The following is a 25,000-nucleotide window of genomic DNA, read 5'->3' as shown; positions in this document are numbered from 1 at the left end:
ACAACTCTACCACCCAGACAGGATCAACCACCCAGATAGGATCATTATATCACAACTCGACACCCATACATCAGATACTCTGTGTGGTACAGACAGAGAGACAGACAGACAGACAGAGACAAACAGACAGACAGAGACAGGCAGACAGACAGAGACAGACAGGCAGAGACAGACAGAGACAGACAGAGACAGACAGAGACAGGCAGAGACAGACAGGCAGAGACAGACAGACACAGACAGGCAGACAGACAGACAGACAGACAGAGACAGACAGAGACAGGCAGACAGACAGGCAGAGACAGACAGAGACAGACAGGCAGAGACAGACAGACAGAGACAGACAGACAGAGACAGACAGACAGAGACAGACAGGCAGAGACAGACAGGCAGAGACAGACAGGCAGAGACAGACAGACAGAGACAGACAGACAGAGACAGACAGACAGAGACAGACAGGCAGAGACAGACAGGCAGAGACAGACAGGCAGAGACAGACAGACAGAGACAGACAGGCAGAGACAGACAGGCAGAGACAGACAGGCAGAGACAGACAGGCAGAGACAGACAGGCAGAGACAGACAGACAGAGACAGACAGGCAGAGACAGACAGGCAGAGACAAGACAGTAGTGTACACTACTTCCAGAGAGAATGTTGCCTTTCAGAACTAAAGAAAAGGCCAGTTGCCGAGGCGACGTTCCCTCCAGTAGCCACATTAAAGCAGTAGATTACAGGAGAATAGAACGAGGAGTGACTCTGTCTGTGTCCCAAAGCAGATAAACATATTCCCCTACATAGTGCACTACTTTCGTATGGGCCCTGTTCATATGGAGAGACGTTTGGGATGCATATCCCTCCCTCTCCTGTCGACACATTCGGCCACATGCTTCTCCTCTGTCGGGGCCGGGCCTTGATTGACACTGTTATGATGTCGTAGTGTTCCGTTGCCGAGGTAACACCCTCGGCTTCCCGCTGGGCGGGGGGGAGGGCAGGGTGACTGTGCAGCGGAGCCAGCAACCAGTTACCCCAACACAACAATATACACACTGTAAATAGATAGCACAGCAACGAGCAGGAAGGAAGAGAGAGAGAGGGAGGGAGAAAGTGAGAAGGGGGGAGGGTAGTGCGTACGGCCCAGTACATCACTGGGGTCAAGCTTCCTGCCATTCAGGACCTCTATACCAGGCGGTGTCAGAGGAAGGCCCTAAACATTGTCAGACTCCAGCCACCCGAGTCATGGACTGTTCTCTCTGCTACCGCATGACAAGCGGTACCAGAGCACCAAGTCAGGGTCCAAGAGGCTTCTGAAGAGCTTCTACCCCCCAAGCCATAAGACTCCTGAACATCTAGTCAAATGGCTACCCAGACTATTTGCATTGCCCCCCCCCACCCCCCCTCTTCTACGCTGCTGCTACTCTCTGGTATCATCTATGCACAGTCACTTTAATAACTCTACCTACATGTACATATTACCTCAATTACCTCGGCACCGGAGCCCCCAGACAATGACTCTGTACCGGTACCCCCCCCTGTGTACAGTCTCTCTATTGTTATTTTACTGACTCTGTACCGGTACCCCCCCTGTGTACAGTCTCCACATTGACTCTGTACCATAACACCTTGTATATAGCCTCCATATTGACTCTGTACCGGTACCCCCTGTATATAGCCTCCACATTGACTCTGTACCGGTACCCCCTGTATATAGCCTCCACATTGACTCTGTACCGTAATACCCTGTATATAGCCTCCACATTGACTCTGTACAGTAATACCCTGTATATAGCCTCCACATTGATTCTGTACCGGTACCCCCTGTATATAGCCTCCACATTGACTCTGTACCGGTACCCCCTGTATATAGCCTCCACATTGACTCTGTACCGGTACCCCTGTATATAGCCTCCACATTGACTCTGTACCGGTACCCCCTGTATATAGCCTCCACATTGACTCTGTACCGGTACCCCCTGTATATAGCCTCCACATTGACTCTGTACCGGTACCCCCTGTATATAGCCTCCACATTGACTCTGTACCGGTACCCCCTGTATATAACCTCCACATTGACTCTGTACCGGTACCCCCTGTATATAACCTCCACATTGACTCTGTACCGGTACCCCCTGTATATAGCCTCCACATTGACTCTGTACCGGTACCCCCTGTATATAACCTCCACATCGACTCTGTACCGGTACCCCCTATATATAGCCTCCACATTGACTCTGTACCGTAATACCCTGTATATAGCCTCCACATTGACTCTGTACCGTAATACTCTGTATATAGCCTCCACATTGACTCTGTACCGTAATACTCTGTATATAGCCTCCACATTGACTCTGTACCGTAACACCCTGTATATAGCCTCCACATTAACTCTGTACCGTAATACCCTGTATATAGCCTCCACATTGACTCTGTACCGTAATACTCTGTATATAGCCTCCACATTGACTCTGTACTGTAATACCCTGTATATAGCCTCCACATTGACTCTGTACCGTAATACCCTGTATATAGCCTCCACATTGACTCTGTACCGTAATACTCTGTATATAGCCTCCACATTGACTCTGTACCGGTACCCCTGTATATAGCCTCCACATTGACTCTGTACCGTAATACCCTGTATATAGCCTCCACATTGACTCTGTACCGTAATACTCTGTATATAGCCTCCACATTGACTCTGTACCGTAATACTCTGTATATAGTCTCACTATTGTTATTTTACTGCTCTTGAATTACTTGTTACTTTTATTTATTTTCTACTACACCTGTTGTATTCAGCATTTCACTGTGAGGTCTACTACACCTGTTGTATTCGGCATTTCACTGTGAGGTCTACTACACCTGTTGTTTTCAGCATTTCACTGTGAGGTCTACTACACCTGTTGTATTCAGCATTTCACTGTGAGGTCTACTACACCTGTTGTATTCATCATTTCACTGTGAGGTCTACTACACCTGTTGTATTCAGCATTTCACTGTGAGGTCTACTACACCTGTTGTATTCATCATTTCACTGTGAGGTCTACTACACCTGTTGTATTCAGCATTTCACTGTAAGGTCTACTACACCTGTTGTATTCAGCATTTCACTGTGAGGTCTACTACACCTGTTGTATTCAGCATTTCATTGTGAGGTCTACTACACCTGTTGTATTCAGCATTTCACTGTAAGGTCTACTACACCTGTTGTATTCAGCATTTCACTGTAAGGTTTACTACACCTGTTGTATTCATCATTTCACTGTGAGGTCTACTACACCTGTTGTATTCAGCACATGTGACAAATAACATTTGATTTGAGGGGGGAGACAGAGAAAAAAGGGGGAAGTACGTTGTTTAATTACTATCAAATAACCTATAATGTCTGTTCTCAGAACGTTCATGTAATCTCCCAGAAAAACTTTCAGGGAACCCTAGTAAAATATTCTCATTACCTCCATGAAACCTACAAATTGACATTCCCAGAACCTGGGAGAAATCTTCACTTCCGTTCACAGGACATTTAAAAAAAACGTTCAGTTTTACCCGGTCAGGAAACGTATGGATTCGTTCCCAGAAACAAAACAATGGACGTTCCCACAACTTCCAAGGAACAACATGTGCTAGCTGGGTTGTCTGTTCACACTTATAAGATCAAATCACAATCAATAGTGGCTAATATTTATTAACAAGATACAAATTGTCAAATAAAATTGAGTAAGGCACAGATCTTCAAATTTCATCCTTACAGATCATGAACCATTTAGACACAGTAAAAATGCAGAATAATTATAGTCTACGTCACTGTGGAAAAGGGGTTAAATTGGATGTTGATATGAGTTTCAGTTTGCTTCCATACAGTGGTGGGAAAAACTATCCAAGTAGTGTGTAACCAGGCATACAGACAGACAGGCAAACACAGGCAGACAGACAGGCAGGCAAACAGACAGACAGGCAAACAGACATATAGGCAGGCATACAGACAGACAGGCATACAGACAGGAATATAGACAGGCATACAGACAAGCAGGCAAACAGACAGACAGGCAAACAGACAGGCAGGCAAACAGACAGGCAGACAGACAGGCAAGCAGACGGGCAGACAGGCAAACAGACAGACAGGCAAGCAAACAGACAGGCAAACAGACAGACAGGCAGGCAAACACACAGGCTAGCAGACAGGCAAACAGACAGACAGACAGGCAAACAGACAGACAGACAAAAAGACTATCAAACTGTTCTGGTGGACATCCCTGCACTCTGTGGCATTGTGTTGTGTGACAGAACTGCACATTTAGAGTGGCCTTTTATTGTCCCCAGCACAAGGTGCACCTGTGTAATGTTTAATCAGCTTCTTAATATGCCACACCTGTCAGGTGGATAGATTCTCTTGGCAAAGAAGAAATGCTCATTAACAGGGCTGTAAACAGATTAGTGCACAATATTAACATATGAGAGAAATTAGCTTTTTGTGCGTATGAAACATTTCTGGGATCTTTTATTTATTTTATAAACACTTTACATGTCGCGTTGATATTTTTGCTCCGATGTCATCAATTAGTTGTTTAAAAACTGAAAAGATTACTGTGATCTCAGTTAATGCCCAGCACACGCAGACAGACAGGCAGACAGGCAGACAGATGGTCACCATAGCAGTCAGTCAGACAGACGGTCACCATAGTAGTCAGACAGACGGTCACCATAGCAGTCAGACAGACAGTCAGACAGTCACAATAGCAGTCAGACAGGACAGACAGTCACCATAGCAGTCAGACAGACAGTCAGACAGGCAGTCAGACAGGACAGACAGTCACCATAGCAGTCAGACAGGACAGACAGTCACCATAGCAGTCAGACAGACAGTCAGACAGTCACAATAGCAGTCAGACAGGACAGACAGTCACCATAGCAGTCAGACAGACAGTCAGACAGGCAGTCAGACAGGACAGACAGTCACCATAGCAGTCAGACAGGACAGACAGTCACCATAGGAGTCAGACAGACAGACGGTCACCATAGCAGTCAGTCAGACAGACGGTCACCATAGCAGTCAGTCAGACGGTCACCATAGCAGTCAGACAGACAGACAGACAGTCACCATAGCAGTCAGACAGACAGTCACCATAGCAGTCAGACAGTCAGTCAGACAGACAGACGATCACCATAGCAGACAGACAGACAGACGGTCACCATAGCAGTCAGACAGACAGACAGTCAGACAGACAGAACGTTAAGGTCTCTTCCTTCCTGTACAAATCACCTGGGAAGGCAGAACGTTAAGGTCTCTTACTTCCTGTACAAATCACCTGGGAAGGCAGAACGTTAAGGTCTCTTACTTCCTGTACAAATCACCTGGGAAGGCAGAACGTTAAGGTCTCTTCCTTCCTATACAAATCACCTGGGAAGGCAGAACGTTAAGGTCTCTTCCTTCCTGTACAAATCACCTGGGAAGGCAGAACGTTAAGGTCTCTTCCTTCCTGTACAAATCACCTGGGAAGGCAGAACGTTAAGGTCTCTTCCTTCCTATACAAATCACCTGGGAAGGCAGAACGTTAAGGTCTCTTCCTTCCTGTACAAATCACCTGGGAAGGCAGAACGTTAAGGTCTCTTCCTTCCTGTACAAATCACCTGGGAAGGCAGAACGTTAAGGTCTCTTCCTTCCTGTACAAATCACCTGGGAAGGCAGAACGTTAAGGTCTCTTCCTTCCTGTACAAATCACCAAGGATTATTCATTCAGAAAGACGCTTCAACAGGAAGAAATACCAACAAGTAGAATCATACTAAAAGCTGTGTGTTTTATGTTAAAGGATATTAACCTGAAGACGTGAACACAGTAACATTTAGTATTGTGGGGATTATAATCATATAGGACGCATTGGGCCTGGTCTAAAGTAGTGCACTACATAGGGAACAGGGTGCCATTGGGCCTGGTCTAAAGTAGTGCACTACATAGGGAACAGGGTGCTATTGGGCCTGGTCTAAAGTAGTGCACTACATAGGGAACAGGGTGCCATTGGGCCTGGTCTAAAGTAGTGCACTACATAGGGAACAGGGTGCCATTGGGCCTGGTCTAAAGTAGTGCACTACATAGGGAACAGGGTGCTATTGGGCCTGGTCTAAAGTAGTGCACTACATAGGGAACAGGGTGCCATTGGGCCTGGTCTAAAGTAGTGCACTACATAGGGAACAGGGTGCCATTGGGCCTGGTCTAAAGTAGTGCACTACATAGGGAACAGGGTGCTATTGGGCCTGGTCTAAAGTAGTGCACTACATAGGGAACAGGGTGCCATTGGGCCTGGTCTAAAGTAGTGCACTACATAGGGAACAGGGTGCCATTGGGCCTGGTCTAAAGTAGTGCACTACATAGGGAACAGGGTGCCATTGGGCCCTGGTCTAAAGTAGTGCACTACATAGGGAACAGGGTGCCATTGGGCCTGGTCTAAAGTAGTGCACTACATAGGGAACACGGTGCCATTGGGCCTGGTCTAAAGTAGTGCACTATATAGGGAACAGGGTGCCATTGGGCCCTGGTCTAAAGTAGTGCACTACATAGGGAACAGGGTGCCATTGGGCCCTGGTCTAAAGTAGTGCACTACATAGGGAACAGGGTGCCATTGGGCCTGGTCTAAAGTAGTGCACTACATAGGGAACAGGGTGCCATTGGGCCCTGGCCTAAAGTAGTGCACTACATAGGGAACAGGGTGCCATTGGGCCTGGTCTAAAGTAGTGCACTACATAGGGAACAGGGTGCCATTGGGCCTGGTCTAAAGTAGTGCACTACATAGGGAACAGGGTGCCATTGGGCCCTGGCCTAAAGTAGTGCACTACATAGGGAACAGGGTGCCATTGGGCCTGGTCTAAAGTAGTGCACTATATAGGGAACAGGGTGCCATTGGGTCTGGTCTAAAGTAGTGCACTATATAGGGAACAGGGTGCCATTGGGCCTGGTCTAAAGTAGTGTACTATATAGGGAACAGGGTGCCATTGGGCCCTGGCCTAAAGTAGTGCACTACATAGGGAACAGGGTGCCATTGGGCCTGGTCTAAAGTAGTGCACTACATAGGGAACAGGGTGCCATTGGGCCCTGGCCTAAAGTAGTGCACTACATAGGGAACAGGGTGCCATTGGGCCTGGTCTAAAGTAGTGCACTATATAGGGAACAGGGTGCTATTGGGCCTGGTCTAAAGTAGTGCACTATATAGGGAACAGGGTGCCATTGGGTCTGGTCTAAAGTAGTGCACTATATAGGGAACAGGGTGCCATTGGGCCTGGTCTAAAGTAGTGTACTATATAGGGAACAGGGTGCCATTGGGGATGTAGTCATAGTTGAATAGTGGAGACTGTGGTATCAAGGCTCTTCCAGGCAGAACAGACAGTCAGACAGTCAGTCAGACAGTCAGTCAGTCAGTCAGTCAGTCAGTCAGACAGACAGTCCATTCTGTTCTGCTGAGTTATTTAGTTTCATAGGTTGTATCGACACAACGCTATATCAGGGATTGTCTCTCTCTATCAAAAGCAGTGTATCCTAGTCATCAAGGTAACAATGTGACAGTCAGACAGACAGCTAGTCAGCCAGCCAGCCAGCTAGTCAGCCAGCCAGTTACACAGCCAGCTAGTCAGCCAGCCAGCCAGTAAATCAGACAGTCAGCCAGCCAGTTACACAGCCAGCTAGTCAGCCAGCCAGCTAGTCAGCCAGCCAGTTACACAGCCAGCCCTCTAGCCAGGACCCAGTGGTGGGTCCAGCCCAGGGTGCAGTGGTCCATCCTGGGGCCCAGGGTCCATCCTGGGGCCCAGTGTGCAGTGGTCCATCCTGGGGGAGCTAGTCTACGCCATTGGGGTGCCTGCCCTGGAGCTATGGTTGGAGCTGGACCCAGGACCAGGCTGCTCCAGGCCTCTCCTACTGGCCTGTCTGCTGCTGTGTTTGTTGTCCCGGTGCTGGGCTCCTCCCCCCGGCTGTCCACTACTCCTACTGACGTAGACCGTAGGAGGCTGGGCGGCCATCTCAAACCTCTGCTCCCCCCCTCCCCCTGTCCTGCTGCTGTGTGCGGAGGACTTCCTCTTGGTCCGGGGCTGGGGCGAGGGATGGGGTCGGGCTGCAGGCAGCAGTAGAGAGCGTTGAGAAGACGACCCAGACGCTGCAGTCCTACCCGTAGACGTTCCTGCCGCGGCGGAGGTGCCCAGGCGTGCCAACGCCACGGGGATCTCCTCCAGGGACTCTGCAGAGTCAGAGTGATACTCAGCAGGGGGCCCGGCGGGCAGCACGGGGTCAGGTTGGAGACCAGGATGTAGGGAGCTAGTGGGGGGCTGGGAGGCCCGCAGGGGGAAGGAAAGGTGCTGGCTCAGGGAGCTGGACAGGTGGGACACGGACGTGGGGACTGGAGTTACACTACAGGAGTCTACTGGAGAACAGGACAGGAGGACGACAGAGAGGAGAGGAGGAAGACAGAGGAGGACAGAGAGGAGAGGAGGACAGAGAGGAGAGGAGGAGGACAGAGAGGAGAGGAGGAAGACAGAGAGGAGAGGAAGACAGAGGAGAGGAGGAGGACAGAGAGGAGAGGAGGAGGACAGAGAGGAGAGGAGGAGGACAGAGGAGAGGACGAGGAAAGAGAGGAGAGGAGGAGGACAGCAGAGGAGAAGAGAGGAGGAGGACAGAGAGGAGAGGAGGAGGACAGCAGAGGAGAAGAGAGGAGGAGGACAGAGAGGAGGAGGACAGAGAGGAGAGAAGAGGACAGAGAGGAGAAGAGAGGACAGCAGAGGAGGACAGGAAAGGGACAGACATTCACATCACAGAGCTGCTACTCAATATACATGAGCATAGAAATAGAATCAATAGAACAGGTCTCCAACCTCTCACCATGGCGATTTGTGGGTACACTAAAAATGGCTGTCCATTATGACATCATTGACTTGAAAGAGGAAGCCTGTTCTATTCCTTCTAGTTCTGTAGTATGACCTCGTTATAATGTCTTAGAATGGCTAAATAACAGACAATTTCAGACTGTTGACAATTCTATACATTGAGAGAGAGAGACGACATATTAAGCCGTGTTATAAGACATTATAAAGGCTCATACATGCTTATAACACGTTCTAAAGCATTCTTAACACAGACTTTGTGTTTACCAACAGATACACTCATGTCACTTCAAGTAGCAGAGGACTGACTAATGTTATATCAGCATGTCAAGTAGCAGAGGACTAATGCTATATCAGCATGTCAAGTAGCAGAGGACTAATGCTATATCAGCATGTCAAGTAGCAGAGGACTAATGCTATATCAGCATGTCAAGTAGCAGAGGACTGACTAATGCTATATCAGCATGTCAAGTAGCAGAGGACTGACTAATGCTATATCAGCATGTCAAGTAGCAGAGGACTGACTAATGCTATATCAGCATGTCAAGTAGCAGAGGACTGACTAATGCTATATCAGCATGTCAAGTAGCAGAGGACTAATGCTATATCAGCATGTCAAGTAGCAGAGGACTAATGCTATATCAGCATGTCAAGTAGCAGAGGACTGACTAATGCTATATCAGCATGTCAAGTAGCAGAGGACTGACTAATGCTATATCAGCATGTCAAGTAGAAGAGGACTGACTAATGTTATATCAGCATGTCAAGTAGCAGAGGACTAATGCTATATCAGCATGTCAAGTAGGAGAGGACTAATGCTATATCAGCATGTCAAGTAGCAGAGGACTGACTAATGCTATATCAGCATGTCAAGTAGCAGAGGACTGACTAATGCTATATCAGCATGTCAAGTAGCAGAGGACTGACTAATGTTATATCAGCATGTCAAGTAGCAGAGGACTAATGCTATATCAGCATGTCAAGTAGCAGAGGACTAATGCTATATCAGCATGTAAAGTAGCAGAGGACTAATGCTATATCAGCATGTCAAGTAGCAGAGGACTAATGCTATATCAGCATGTCAAGTAGCAGAGGACTAATGCTATATCAGCATGTCAAGTAGCAGAGGACTAATGCTATATCGGCATGTCAAGTAGCAGAGGACTGACTAATGCTATATCAGCATGTCAAGTAGCAGAGGACTAATGCTATATCAGCATGTCAAGTAGCACAGGACTAATGCTATATCAGCATGTCAAGTAGCAGAGGACTAATGCTATATCAGCATGTCAAGTAGCAGAGGACTAATGCTATATCAGCATGTCAAGTAGCAGAGGACTAATGCTATATCAGCATGTCAAGTAGCAGAGGACTGACTAATGCTATATCAGCATGTCAAGTAGCAGAGGACTAATGCTATATCAGCATGTCAAGTAGCAGAGGACTAATGCTATATCAGCATGTCAAGTAGCAGAGGACTAATGCTATATCAGCATGTCAAGTAGCAGAGGACTAATGCTATATCAGCATGTCAAGTAGCAGAGGACTGACTAATGCTATATCAGCATGTCAAGTAGCAGAGGACTGACTAATGCTATATCAGCATGTCAAGTAGCAGAGGACTGACTAATGCTATATCAGCATGTCAAGTAGCAGAGGACTAATGCTATATCAGCATGTCAAGTAGGAGAGGACTAATGCTATATCAGCATGTCAAGTAGCAGAGGACTAATGCTATATCAGCATGTCAAGTAGCAGAGGACTGACTAATGCTATATCAGCATGTCAAGTAGAAGAGGACTGACTAATGTTATATCAGCATGTCAAGTAGCAGAGGACTAATGCTATATCAGCATGTCAAGTAGCAGAGGACTAATGCTATATCAGCATGTCAAGTAGCAGAGGACTGACTAATGCTATATCAGCATGTCAAGTAGCAGAGGACTGACTAATGCTATATCAGCATGTCAAGTAGCAGAGGACTGACTAATGTTATATCAGCATGTCAAGTAGCAGAGGACTAATGCTATATCAGCATGTCAAGTAGCAGAGGACTAATGCTATATCAGCATGTCAAGTAGCAGAGGACTAATGCTATATCAGCATGTCAAGTAGCAGAGGACTAATGCTATATCAGCATGTCAAGTAGCAGAGGACTAATGCTATATCAGCATGTCAAGTAGCAGAGGACTGACTAATGCTATATCGGCATGTCAAGTAGCAGAGGACTGACTAATGCTATATCAGCATGTCAAGTAGCAGAGGACTAATGCTATATCAGCATGTCAAGTAGCACAGGACTAATGCTATATCAGCATGTCAAGTAGCAGAGGACTAATGCTATATCAGCATGTCAAGTAGCAGAGGACTAATGCTATATCAGCATGTCAAGTAGCAGAGGACTAATGCTATATCAGCATGTCAAGTAGCAGAGGACGGACTAATGCTATATCAGCATGTCAAGTAGCAGAGGACTAATGCTATATCAGCATGTCAAGTAGCAGAGGACTAATGCTATATCAGCATGTCAAGTAGCAGAGGACTAATGCTATATCGGCATGTCAAGTAGCAGAGGACTGACTAATGCTATATCAGCATGTCAAGTAGCAGAGGACTAATGCTATATCAGCATGTCAAGTAGCAGAGGACTAATGCTATATCAGCATGTCAAGTAGCAGAGGACTAATGCTATATCAGCATGTCAAGTAGAAGAGGACTAATGCTATATCAGCATGTCAAGTAGCAGAGGACTAATGCTATATCAGCATGTCAAGTAGCAGAGGACTGACTAATGCTATATCGGCATGTCAAGTAGCAGAGGACTGACTAATGCTATATCAGCATGTCAAGTAGCAGAGGACTAATGCTATATCAGCATGTCAAGTAGCACAGGACTAATGCTATATCAGCATGTCAAGTAGCAGAGGACTAATGCTATATCAGCATGTCAAGTAGCAGAGGACTAATGCTATATCAGCATGTCAAGTAGCAGAGGACTAATGCTATATCAGCATGTCAAGTAGCAGAGGACGGACTAATGCTATATCAGCATGTCAAGTAGCAGAGGACTAATGCTATATCAGCATGTCAAGTAGCAGAGGACTAATGCTATATCAGCATGTCAAGTAGCAGAGGACTAATGCTATATCGGCATGTCAAGTAGCAGAGGACTGACTAATGCTATATCAGCATGTCAAGTAGCAGAGGACTAATGCTATATCAGCATGTCAAGTAGCAGAGGACTAATGCTATATCAGCATGTCAAGTAGCAGAGGACTAATGCTATATCAGCATGTCAAGTAGAAGAGGACTAATGCTATATCAGCATGTCAAGTAGCAGAGGACTGACTAATGCTATATCAGCATGTCAAGTAGCAGAGGACTGACTAATGCTATATCAGCATGTCAAGTAGCAGAGGACTGACTAATGCTATATCAGCATGTCAAGTAGAATGAGGACTGACTAATGTTATATCAGCATGTCAAGTAGCAGAGGACTAATGCTATATCAGCATGTCAAGTAACAGAGGACTAATGCTATATCAGCATGTCAAGTAGCAGAGGACTGACTAATGTTATATCAGCATGTCAAGTAGCAGAGGACTAATGCTATATCAGCATGTCAAGTAGCAGAGGACTAATGCTATATCAGCATGTCAAGTAGCAGAGGACTAATGCTATATCAGCATGTCAAGTAGCAGAGGACTAATGCTATATCAGCATGTCAAGTAGCAGAGGACTAATGCTATATCAGCATGTCAAGTAGCAGAGGACTAATGTTATATCAGCATGTCAAGTAACAGAGGACTAATGCTATATCAGCATGTCAAGTAGCAGAGGACTAATGCTATATCAGCATGTCAAGTAGCAGAGGACTGACTAATGCTATATCAGCATGTCAAGTAGCAGAGGACTGACTAATGCTATATCAGCATGTCAAGTAGCACAGGACTAATGCTATATCAGCATGTCAAGTAGCAGAGGACTAATGCTATATCAGCATGTCAAGTAGGAGATGACTAATGCTATATCAGCATGTCAAGTAGCAGAGGACTAATGCTATATCAGCATGTCAAGTAGCAGAGGACTAATGCAAGGTTACAATTAGGGTTAGAGGTTAGGGTTATGGGTTAGGTTTAGGTTTACGGTTAGGGTTATGGGTTAGGTTTACGGTTAGAGGTTAGGGTTATGGGTTAGGTTTACGGTTAGAGGTTAGGCTTATTGGAAATCTATTTTAGGTCCCCACAAGGATAGTAAAACCGAAAGAGTGTGTGGTTCTGTAGTGTTGAAGGCCGGGGCTTTGTGTGTGTGTGGTCTCACCAGGTTCTGTAGTGTTGAAGGCCGGGGTTTTGTGTGTGTGGTTCTGTAGTGTTGAAGGCTGGGGCTTTGTGTGTGTGTGGTTCTGTAGTGTTGAAGGCCGGGGCTTTGTGTGTGTGGTCTCACCAGGTTCTGTAGTGTTGAAGGCTGGGGCTTTGTGTGTGTGGTCTCACCAGGTTCTGTAGTGTTGAAGGCTAGGGCTTTGTGTGTGTGGTCTCACCAGGTTCTGTAGTGTTGAAGGCCGGGGCTTTGTGTGTGTGGTCTCACCAGGTTCTGTAGTGTTGAAGGCCGGGGCTTTGTGTGTGTGGTCTCACCAGGTTCTGTAGTGTTGAAGGCTGGGGCTTTGTGTGTGTGGTCTCACCAGGTTCTGTAGTGTTGAAGGCTGGGGCTTTGTGTGTGTGGTCTCACCAGGTTCTGTAGTGTTGAAGGCTAGGGCTTTGTGTGTGTGGTCTCACCAGGTTCTGTAGTGTTGAAGGCCGGGGCTTTGTGTGTGTGGTCTCACCAGGTTCTGTAGTGTTGAAGGCCGGGGCTTTGTGTGTGTGGTCTCACCAGGTTCTGTAGTGTTGAAGGCTGGGGCTTTGTGTGTGTGGTCTCACCAGGTTCTGTAGTGTTGAAGGCTGGGGCTTTGTGTGTGTGGTCTCACCAGATTCTGTAGTGTTGAAGGCCGGGGCTTTGTGTGTGTGGTCTCACCAGGTTCTGTAGTGTTGAAGGCTGGGTCTCTGTTGCTGCTGGTCTCAGTGGAACGGTCGTTGATCACCTCCGCTGGCACTTTGTGGACTTTCTTCTTTTTCTTCTGCAAACACACATGAGACCAGGAAGCATCATTCAACACACATGGTTCACATGAAGGTCAGAGACCAGGAAGCATCATTCAACACACATGGTTCACATGAAGGTCAGAGACCAGGAAGCATCATTCAACACACATGGTTCACATGAAGGTCAGAGACCAGGAAGCATCATTCAACACACACATGGTTCACATGAAGGTCAGAGACCAGGAAGCATCATTCAACACACATGGTTCACATGAAGGTCAGAGACCAGGAAGCATCATTCAACACACATGGTTCACATGAAGGTCAGAGACCAGGAAGCATCATTCAACACACATTGTTCACATGATGGTCAGAGACCAGGAAGCATCATTCAACACACACATGGTTCACATGAAGGTCAGAGACCAGGAAGCATCATTCAACACACATGGTTCACATGAAGGTCAGAGACCAGGAAGCATCATTCAACACACATGGTTCACATGAAGGTCAGAGACCAGGAAGCATCATTCAACACATGGTTCAACACACACATGATTCACATGATGGTCAGAGACCAGGAAGCATCATTCAACACACACATGGTTCACATGATGGTCAGAGACCAGGAAGCATCATTCAACACACATTGTTCACATGAAGGTCAGAGACCAGGAAGCATCATTCAACACACACATGGTTCACATGAAGGTCAGAGACCAGGAAGCATCATTCAACACATGGTTCAACACACACATGATTCACATGATGGTCAGAGACCAGGAAGCATCATTCAACACACATGGTTCACATGAAGGTCAGAGACCAGGAAGCATCATTCAACACACATGGTTCACATGAAGGTCAGAGACCAGGAATCATCATTCAACACACACATGGTTCACATGAAGGTCAGAGACCAGGAAGCATCATTCAACACACATTGTTCACATGAAGGTCAGAGACCAGGAAGCATCATTCAACACACATGGTTCACATGAAGGTCAGAGACCAGGAAGCATCATTCAACACACATTGTTCACATGAAGGTCAGAGACCAGGAAGCATCATTCAACACACATGGTTCACATGATGGTCAGAGACCAGGAAGCATCATTCAACACACATGGTTCACATGAAGGTCAGAGACCAGGAAGCATCATTCAACACACGTGGTTCACATGAAGGTCAGAGACCAGGAAGCATCATTCAACACACACATGGTTCACATGAAGGTCAGAGACCAGGAAACATCATTCAACACACATTGTTCACATGATGGTCAGAGACCAGGAAGCATCATTCAACACACATGGTTCACATGAAGGTCAGAGACCAGGAAGCATCATTCAACACACATGGTTCACATGAAGGTCAGAGACCAGGAAGCATCATTCAACACACACATGGTTCACATGAAGGTCAGAGACCAGGAAGCATCATTCAACACACATGGTTCACATGAAGGTCAGAGACCAGGAAGCATCATTCAACACACATGGTTCACATGATGGTCAGAGACCAGGAAGCATCATTCAACACACATGGTTCACATGAAGGTCAGAGACCAGGAAGCATCATTCAACACACATGGTTCACATGAAGGTCAGAGACCAGGAAGCATCATTCAACACACACATGGTTCACATGAAGGTCAGAGACCAGGAAGCATCATTCAACACATGGTTCAACACACACATGATTCACATGATGGTCAGAGACCAGGAAGCATCATTCAACACACACATGGTTCACATGAAGGTCAGAGACCAGGAAGCATCATCCAACACACATTGTTCACATGAAGGTCAGAGACCAGGAAGCATCATTCAACACACATTGTTCACATGAAGGTCAGAGACCAGGAAGCATCATTCAACACACATGGTTCACATGATGGTCAGAGACCAGGAAGCATCATTCAACACACATGGTTCACATGAAGGTCAGAGACCAGGAAGCATCATTCAACACACATGGTTCACATGAAGGTCAGAGACCAGGAAGCATCATTCAACACACATTGTTCACATGAAGGTCAGAGACCAGGAAGCATCATTCAACACACATGGTTCACATGAAGGTCAGAGACCAGGAAGCATCATTCAACACACATGGTTCACATGAAGGTCAGAGACCAGGAAGCATCATTCAACACACACATGGTTCACATGAAGGTCAGAGACCAGGAAGCATCATTCAACACACATGGTTCACATGAAGGTCAGAGACCAGGAAGCATCATTCAACACACATGGTTCACATGAAGGTCAGAGACCAGGAAGCATCATTCAACACACATGGTTCACATGATGGTCAGAGACCAGGAAGCATCATTCAACACACACATGGTTCACATGATGGTCAGAGACCAGGAAGCATCATTCAACACACATGGTTCACATGAAGGTCAGAGACCAGGAAGCATCATTCAACACATATTGTTCACATGAAGGTCAGAGACCAGGAAGCATCATTCAACACACACATGGTTCACATGAAGGTCAGAGACCAGGAAGCATCATTCAACACACATTGTTCACATGAAGGTCAGAGACCAGGAAGCATCATTCAACACACACATGGTTCACATGAAGGTCAGAGACCAGGAAGCATCATTCAACACACACATGGTTCACATGAAGGTCAGAGACCAGGAAGCATCATTCAACACACATGGTTCACATGAAGGTCAGAGACCAGGAAGCATCATTCAACACACATGGTTCACATGAAGGTCAGAGACCAGGAAGCATCATTCAACACACATGGTTCACATGATGGTCAGAGACCAGGAAGCATCATTCAACACACACATGGTTCACATGAAGGTCAGAGACCAGGAAGCATCATTCAACACACATGGTTCACATGAAGGTCAGAGACCAGGAAGCATCATTCAACACACATGGTTCACATGAAGGTCAGAGACCAGGACGCATCATTCAACACACATGGTTCACATGAAGGTCAGAGACCAGGAAGCATCATTCAACACACACATGGTTCACATGAAGGTCAGAGACCAGGAAGCATCATTCAACACACACATGGTTCACATGAAGGTCAGAGACCAGGAAGCATCATTCAACACACATGGTTCACATGAAGGTCAGAGACCAGGAAGCATCATTCAACACACATGGTTCACATGAAGGTCAGAGACCAGGAAGCATCATTCAACACACATGGTTCACATGAAGGTCAGAGACCAGGAAGCATCATTCAACACACATGGTTCACATGAAGGTCAGAGACCAGGAAGCATCATTCAACACACATGGTTCACATGAAGGTCAGAGACCAGGAAGCATCATTCAACACACATTGTTCACATGAAGGTCAGAGACCAGGAAGCATCATTCAACACACACATGGTTCACATGAAGGTCAGAGACCAGGAAGCATCATTCAACACACATGGTTCACATGATGGTCAGAGACCAGGAAGCATCATTCAACACACATGGTTCACATGAAGGTCAGAGACCAGGAAGCATCATTCAACACACATGGTTCACATGAAGGTCAGAGACCAGGAAGCATCATTCAACACACATGGTTCACATGAAGGTCAGAGACCAGGAAGCATCATTCAACACACATGGTTCACATGAAGGTCAGAGACCAGGAAGCATCATTCAACACACATGGTTCACATGAAGGTCAGAATGAAGGATGTTGGTTATAGCTTTGTTTCCATGATTGCCTTCATTCCTTACCCTTGTTTATGTGTTCTCACACATTGTGTGTGTGTGTGTGTGTGTGTGTGTGTGTGTGTGTGTGTGTGTACCTGGATGTGTTTCCGTGGTGCAGCTCTGTGCTCAGTAGAGACGGTGGGTAACTGCTCCTCTTCAACCATCCTGCTGGATGAACTATGAACTCTGCCGTTGCCATAGTACCTAACACACAACACAGACAGGAAGTTACAACACCCACTACAATAGTCACCTCTCACTGTTACAACACCCACTACAACAGTCACCTCTCATTGTGCCTTAGTTACAACACCCACTACAACAGTCACCTCTCACTGTGCCTTAGTTACAACACCAACTACAACAGTCACCTCTCACTGTGCCTTAGTTACAACACCCACTACAACAGTCACCTCTCACTCTGTGCCTTAGTTACAACACCCACTACAACAGTCACCTCTCACTGTGCCTTAGTTACAACACCCACTACAACAGTCACCTCTCAATGTGCCTTAGTTACAACAGTCACCTCTCACTGTACCTTAGTTACAACACCCACTACAACAGTCACCTCTCACTGTGCCTTAGTTACAACACCCACTACAACAGTCACCTCTCACTGTGCCTTAGTTACAACACCCACTACAACAGTCACCTCTCACTGTGCCTTAGTTACCACACCCACTACAAAAGTCACCTCTCAATGTGCCTTAGTTACAACACCCACTACAATAGTCACCTCTCAATGTGCCTTAGTTACAACAGTCACCTCTCACTGTGCCTTAGTTACAACACCCACTACAATAGTCACCTCTCACTCTGTGCCTTAGTTACAACACCCACTACAACAGTCACCTCCCACGGCCAACTGTGTCAAGGATTTGGCCGGTTTTAAGTGAACAAATCCTATTCTAAAATGTCACCCATGTCCCAAAACATTTTCCCTCCAGCCAGGTTTGGCCAGTAGTAAATCTGCCAGGGACCCCTCTGAGTCTGTTGTCCTCTTAGCTGTGGCTGGCTGGTCTTTGCTTAGTCTATTTTTGAAGACTGTGTTAGCTGCACCTTCCCAGCTTATTGAGCTTTTAATGTAGCTAGCTAAGTGACTGGAACACGGCTCCAACCATGCAAATCAGGAATGTTGTGGTTAAAGCACTCAGGTTCCCATTCTGTTAGCGTAGCAGCGGTTGGAACACATTCTGTTAGCGTAGCAGCGGTTGGAACACATTCTGTTAGCGTAGCAGCGGTAGGAAGACATTCTGTTAGCGTAGCAGCGGTAGGTTCCCATTCTGTTAGCATAGCAGCGGTAGGAACACAACACATTCTGTTAGCATAGCAGCGGTAGGAACACATTCTGTTAGCGTAGCAGCGTTAGGAACACAACACATTCTGTTAGCGTAGCAGCGGTAGGAACACATTCTGTTAGCATAGCAGCGGTAGGAACACAACACATTCTGTGGGCATAGCTAGATTGGAACACAACACATTCTGTTAGCATAGCAGCGGTAGGAACACATTCTGTTAGCATAGCTAGATTGGAACACAACACATTCTGTTAGCGTAGCAGCGGTAGGAACACAACACATTCTGTTAGCGTAGCAGCGGTAGGAACACACCACATTCTGTTAGCATAGCAACGGTAGGAACACAACACATTCTGAGACAGAGAGAGACACTAACACTAATTGTATTAGTCACCATGACACATCACCCAAACCTCATACAACCCGTGCTGTTGTCTGTCCCACTAGTGTCGGTCCAAACCTCATAAAACCAGTTCTGTTTTCTCTCTCACTAGTGTCGGTCCAAACGTCATAAAACCAGTTCTGTTGTCTCTCTCACTAGTGTCGGTCCAAACCTCATTTAACCAGTTCAGTCCAAACCTCATTTAACCAGTTCAGTTGTCTCGCTCACTAGTGTAGGTCCAAACCTCATAAAACCAGGTCTTTTGTCTCTCTCACTAGTGTAGGTCCAAACCTCATAAAACCAGTTCTGTTGTCTCTCTCACTAGTGTAGGTCCAAACCTCATAATACCAGTTCTGTTGTCTCTCTCACTAGTGTCGGTCCAAACCTCATAAAACCAGTTCTGTTTTCTCTCTCACTAGTGTAGGTCCAAACCTCATAAAACCAGTTCTGTTGTCTCTCTCACTAGTGTCGGTCCAAACCTCATTTAACCAGTTCAGTCCAAACCTCATTTAACCAGTTCAGTTGTCTCGCTCACTAGTGTCGGTCCAAACCTCATAAAACCAGTTCTGTTTTCTCTCTCACTAGTGTCGGTCCAAACCTCATAAAACCAGTTCTGTTGTCTCTCTCACTAGTGTCGGTCCAAACCTCATGAAACCAGTTCTGTTGTCTCCTTCACTAGTGTCGGTCCAAACCTCATAAAACCAGTTCAGTACAACTGTCATCATCCCGTGGGTTTGGACTAAAACAACATATCAACAGATTTCACAAGCCAGCTAAAGGGGAACATCCCACTAAATAGTCATTAAAGTGTTTATTCTTTAACGAGGTTAACAGGCAGATTTACAGATACTAACTAAACACACTAAAGGCTGTCCAAGGCACCGGAGGGACTGAGGCGTGTGGATGAAACCCCCAGCAGTCAGTAAACACACTAAAGGCTGTCCAAGGCACCAGAGGGACTGAGGCGTGTGGATGAAACCCCCAACAGCCAGTAAACACACTAAAGGCTGTCCAAGGCACCGGAGGGACTGAGGCGTGTGGATGAAACCCCCAGCAGCCAGTAAACACACTAAAGGCTGTCCAAGGCACCGGAGGGACTGAGGCGTGTGGATGAAACCCCCAGCAGCCAGTAAACACACTAAAGGCTGTCCAAGGCACCGGAGGGACTGAGGCGTGTGGATGAAACCCCCAGCAGCCAGTAAACACACTAAAGGCTGTCCAAGGCACCGGAGGGACTGAGGCGTGTGGATGAAACCCCCAGCAGCCAGTAAACACACTAAAGGCTGTCCAAGGCACCAGAGGGACTGAGGCGTGTGGATGAAACCCCCAGCTGTCAGTAAACAAACTAAAGGCTGTCCAAGGCACCGGAGGGACTGAGGCGTGTGGATGAAACCCCAGCAGCCAGTAAACAAACTAAAGGTTGTCCAAGGCACCAGAGAGACTGAGGCGTGTGGATGAAACCCCCAGCAGTCAGTTAAAGGAGGACATTACCATTCAGCACCGCCACTAGGGTTGCCACATTCTGCTAACTTTCCCCAAATTCTCAGGTTTTCTAGAAAATCTCTGTCAGAGGGAATACGCAGGAAATTCAGGAGTCCTCCACGTAGGAAAACCAGCAGGGGAATTATGGGAAAGTTAGTGGAACTTTGCAACTTTAACCACAAGAGAACAGAATAAAAACTCACTCTAGCCCCCCCCGCGCTGCAGCCATGGTGGTAGGATCCTCCACCTCCATCTCAGGGTTGGTATAGCCCAGAGTCCCAGAGTAGCTTACATCCTGAGAGAGAGAAAGAGAGAAAGAGAGAGAGAGGTAGGGAGAGTTAAAGAGAAGGAGAGAGAGAGAGAAAGAGAGAGAGAGAGGTAGGGAGAGTTAAAGAGGAGAGAGAGAGAGAAAGAGAGAGAGAGAGGTAGGGAGAAGGAGAGAGAGAAAGAGGTAGTGAGAAGGAGAGAGAGAAAGAGGTAGAGAGAGAGAGGGGTAGGGAGAAAGAGAGAGAGAAAGAGGTAGAGAGAGGTAGGGAGAAGGAGAGAGAGAAAGAGGTAGTGAGGAGAGAGAGAAAGAGGTAGAGAGAGAGAGGGGTAGGGAGAAGGAGAGAGAGAAAGAGGTAGTGAGAAGGAGAGAGATAAAGAGGTAGAGAGAGAGAGGGGTAGGGAGAAAGAGAGAGAGAAAGAGGTAGAGAGAGGTAGGGAGAAGAAGAGAGAGAGAAGGAGAGAGAGAGAGGTAGGGAGAAGGAGGGAGAGAGAGGGGGAGAGAGAGAGAGAGAGAGAGAGAGAGAGAGAGAGAGGGATTATGGAGTGAAATGGCTAAATGAGGGCATCACTGACTGGACAGAGTACAGGAGGAATTGAAGAGACCTGAGCCAGTCCAGATGGAACAGACAGACAGACAGCACCCTGTAGTGATGGAACAGACAGACAGACAGACAGACAGAGACAGACTTGTTCTGGTAACTACCAGGGTAGAACCAGAGTCTGGTCAGGGTACTAACTTGTTCTGGTAACTACCAGGGTAGAACCAGAGTCTGGTCAGGGTACTAACTTGTTCTGGTAACTACCAGGGTAGAACCAGAGTCTGGTCAGGGTACTAACTTGTTCTGGTAACTACCGGGGTAGAACCAGAGTCTGGTCAGGGTACTAACTTGTTCTGGTAACTACCAGGGTAGAACAAGAGTCTGGTCAGGATTAGTATTAGTAAGTGCTACTAGAAGGGAGTTGGTATCAGCTTGTGTTCAGCTTGTGTCAGGAACAGGGTCTGTCTGGCAGGGTGAGGTTTCAGTGAGATGGTTGGAGTCTGGGTGAGGTGAGGTTTCAGTGAGATGGTTGGAGTCTGGGTGAGGTGAGGTTTCAGTGAGATGGTTGGAGTCTGGGTGAGGTGAGGTTTCAGTGAGATGGTTGGAGTCTGGGTGAGGTGAGGTTTCAGTGAGATGGTTGGAGTCTGGGTGAGGTGAGGTTTCAGTGAGATGGTTAGAGTCTGGGTGAGGTGAGGTTTCAGTGAGATGGTTGGAGTCTGGGTGAGGTGAGATGGTTAGAGTCTGGGTGAGGTTTCACTGAGCCTCAGGGCTCAGCTTGGTATTGGTTATGAGGAATCCTTGTGGTTTTGTCAGCCTGCTGTGAGTTATAGGAGAGCACTGTGTTTTATAAGGTGGGTTATAGTTCGGTTAGACAGAGAGTCTGTGTCCCAAATGGCACCCTATTCCCTATATAGAGCACTACTTTCAACCAGAGCCTTATTCCCTATATAGGGCACTACTTTCAACCAGAGCCCTATTCCCTATATAGGGCACTACTTTCAACCAGAGCCCTATTCCCTATATAGTGGTACTACTATAGACCAGAGCCCTATTCCCTATATAGTGGTACTAATATAGACCAGAGCCCTATTCCCTATATAGTGGTACTACTATAGACCAGAGGCCTATTCCCTATATAGTGGCACTACTTTCAACCAGAGCCCTATTCCCTATATAGGGCACTACTTTAAACCAGAACCCTATTCCCTATATAGTGGTACTACTATAGACCAGAGCCCTATTCCCTATATAGGGCACTACTTTAAACCAGAGCCCTATTCCCTATATAGTGGTACTACTATAGACCAGAGCCTTATTCCCTATATAGTGGTACTACTATAGACCAGAGCCCTATTCCCTATATAGTGGCACTACTTTCAACCAGAGCCCTATTCCCTATATAGGGCACTACTTTCAACCAGAGCCTTATTCCCTATATAGGGCACTACTTTCAACCAGAGCCTTATTCCCTATATAGGGCACTACTTTCAACCAGAGCCTTATTCCCTATATAGGGTACTACTTTCAACCAGAGCCTTATTCCCTATATAGTGGCACTACTTTCAACCAGAGCCCTATTCCCTATATAGGGCACTACTTTCAACCAGAGCCTTATTCCCTATATAGGGCACTACTTTCAACCAGAGCCTTATTCCCTATATAGGGCACTACTTTCAACCAGAGCCTTATTCCCTATATAGGGCACTACTTTCAACCAGAGCCTTATTCCCTATATAGGGTACTACTTTCAACCAGAGCCTTATTCCCTATATAGTGGCACTACTTTCAACCAGAGCCCTATTCCCTATATAGTGGCACTACTTTCAACCAGAGCCCTATTCCCTATATAGTGCACTACTTTCAACCAGAGCCCATGTGGACTGGGCCGGGGCCAGAGCTGTGGTTTGATGGGACTACTGTGTGTGTGTGTGTGTTGCAGGACGGGGTTCTTTGTGAATGTGCCAGGTGCAGCTGGTGGGTCGATGTCCGTCCCGTCAGCTGCTGGGTTTTGGTCACAGCCAGACAACCCAGGCCAAGCCCAACAGAGTGTCACCATGGTTACCCAAACCCAGCATGCAGCCCAGACTAGGAGAGCAGCCAACGATCACAGGGCAGGGAGGTGTGTGTGTGTGTGTATGTATGTGTGTGTGTGTGTGTGTAAGGAATTGTAAGTCTGCATTTGATGGCGTGATTGTGGACGGGTGTGTCTGTGTAAAGTCAGGGTCAGTATTTATATCAGGACAGGTGTGAAGTCAGGGTCAGTATTTATATCAGTACAGGTGTGAAGTCAGGGTCAGTATTTATATCAGGACAGGTGTGAAGTCAGGGTCAGTATTTATATCAGGACAGGTGTGAAGTCAGGGTCAGTAACTATCAGGACAGGTGTGAAACCAGGGTCAGTAACTATATCAGGACAGGTGTAAAGTCAGGGTCAGTATTTATATCAGTACAGGTGTAAAGTCAGGGTCAGTATTTATATCAGTACAGGTGTGAAGTCAGGGTCAGTAACTATCAGGACAGGTGTGAAACCAGGGTCAGTAACTATATCAGGACAGGTGTAAAGTCAGGGTCAGTATTTATATCAGTACAGGTGTGAAGTCAGGGTCAGTATTTATATCAGGACAGGTGTGAAGTCAGGGTCAGTATTTATATCAGGACAGGTGTGAAGTCAGGGTCAGTATTTATATCAGTACAGGTGTGAAGTCAGGGTCAGTATTTATATCAGGACAGGTGTAAAGTCAGGGTCAGTATTTATATCAGGACAGGTGTGAAGTCAGGGTCAGTATTTATATCAGGACAGGTGTGAAGTCAGGGTCAGTATTTATATCAGTACAGGTGTGAAGTCAGGGTCAGTATTTATATCAGGACAGGTGTGAAGTCAGGGTCAGTATTTATATCAGGACAGGTGTGAAGTCAGGGTCAGTATTTATATCAGTACAGGTGTGAAGTCAGGGTCAGTATTTATATCAGTACAGGTGTAAAGTCAGGGTCAGTATTTATATCAGGACAGGTGTGAAGTCAGGGTCAGTAACTATCAGGACAGGTGTAAAGTCAGGGTCAGTATTTATATCAGTACAGGTGTAAAGTCAGGGTCAGTATTTATATCAGGACAGGTGTGAAGTCAGGGTCAGTATTTATATCAGTACAGGTGTGAAGTCAGGGTCAGTAACTATCAGGACAGGTGTGAAACCAGGGTCAGTAACTATATCAGGACAGGTGTAAAGTCAGGGTCAGTATTTATATCAGTACAGGTGTGAAGTCAGGGTCAGTAACTATCAGGACAGGTGTGAAACCAGGGTCAGTAACTATATCAGGACAGGTGTAAAGTCAGGGTCAGTATTTATATCAGTACAGGTGTGAAGTCAGGGTCAGTAACTATCAGTACAGGTGTGAAGTCAGGGTCA

General features: G+C 46.6%; 1 protein-coding gene and 1 long non-coding RNA gene across 3 annotated transcripts in view; both read right to left on the bottom strand.

The window, feature by feature from the left end:
- Nucleotides 1–3,664: 3,664 nt before the first annotated feature.
- LOC116371841 (uncharacterized) lies at nucleotides 3,665–5,977 on the bottom strand. Its single transcript, XR_004209039.1, has 2 exons — nucleotides 5,716–5,977; nucleotides 3,665–5,669 (listed from the first exon to the last, which is right to left on the bottom strand). It is a non-coding gene; the product is annotated as an uncharacterized LOC116371841 (long non-coding RNA).
- Nucleotides 5,978–7,212: 1,235 nt separating this feature from the next.
- The window catches only part of LOC116371840 (probable palmitoyltransferase ZDHHC1), a 56,800-nt gene continuing 39,012 nt past the window's right edge, over nucleotides 7,213–25,000 (bottom strand). For both annotated transcript variants that reach the window (XM_031820909.1, XM_031820910.1), the window contains exons 8-11: nucleotides 20,994–21,085; nucleotides 17,721–17,829; nucleotides 13,860–13,962; nucleotides 7,213–8,395 (exon numbers count right to left, since the gene is read on the bottom strand). In XM_031820909.1, the coding sequence (XP_031676769.1) occupies nucleotides 7,821–8,395; nucleotides 13,860–13,962; nucleotides 17,721–17,829; nucleotides 20,994–21,085 (879 nt within the window). In that variant the 3' untranslated portion in view covers nucleotides 7,213–7,820. The remainder of the gene's footprint in view (nucleotides 8,396–13,859; nucleotides 13,963–17,720; nucleotides 17,830–20,993; nucleotides 21,086–25,000) is intronic.

This window comes from Oncorhynchus kisutch, unplaced genomic scaffold (genome assembly GCF_002021735.2).
Source record: "Oncorhynchus kisutch isolate 150728-3 unplaced genomic scaffold, Okis_V2 scaffold3736, whole genome shotgun sequence".
Classification (NCBI taxonomy): domain Eukaryota; kingdom Metazoa; phylum Chordata; class Actinopteri; order Salmoniformes; family Salmonidae; genus Oncorhynchus; species Oncorhynchus kisutch.
This window is presented reverse-complemented; position numbering and strand designations above follow the sequence as displayed.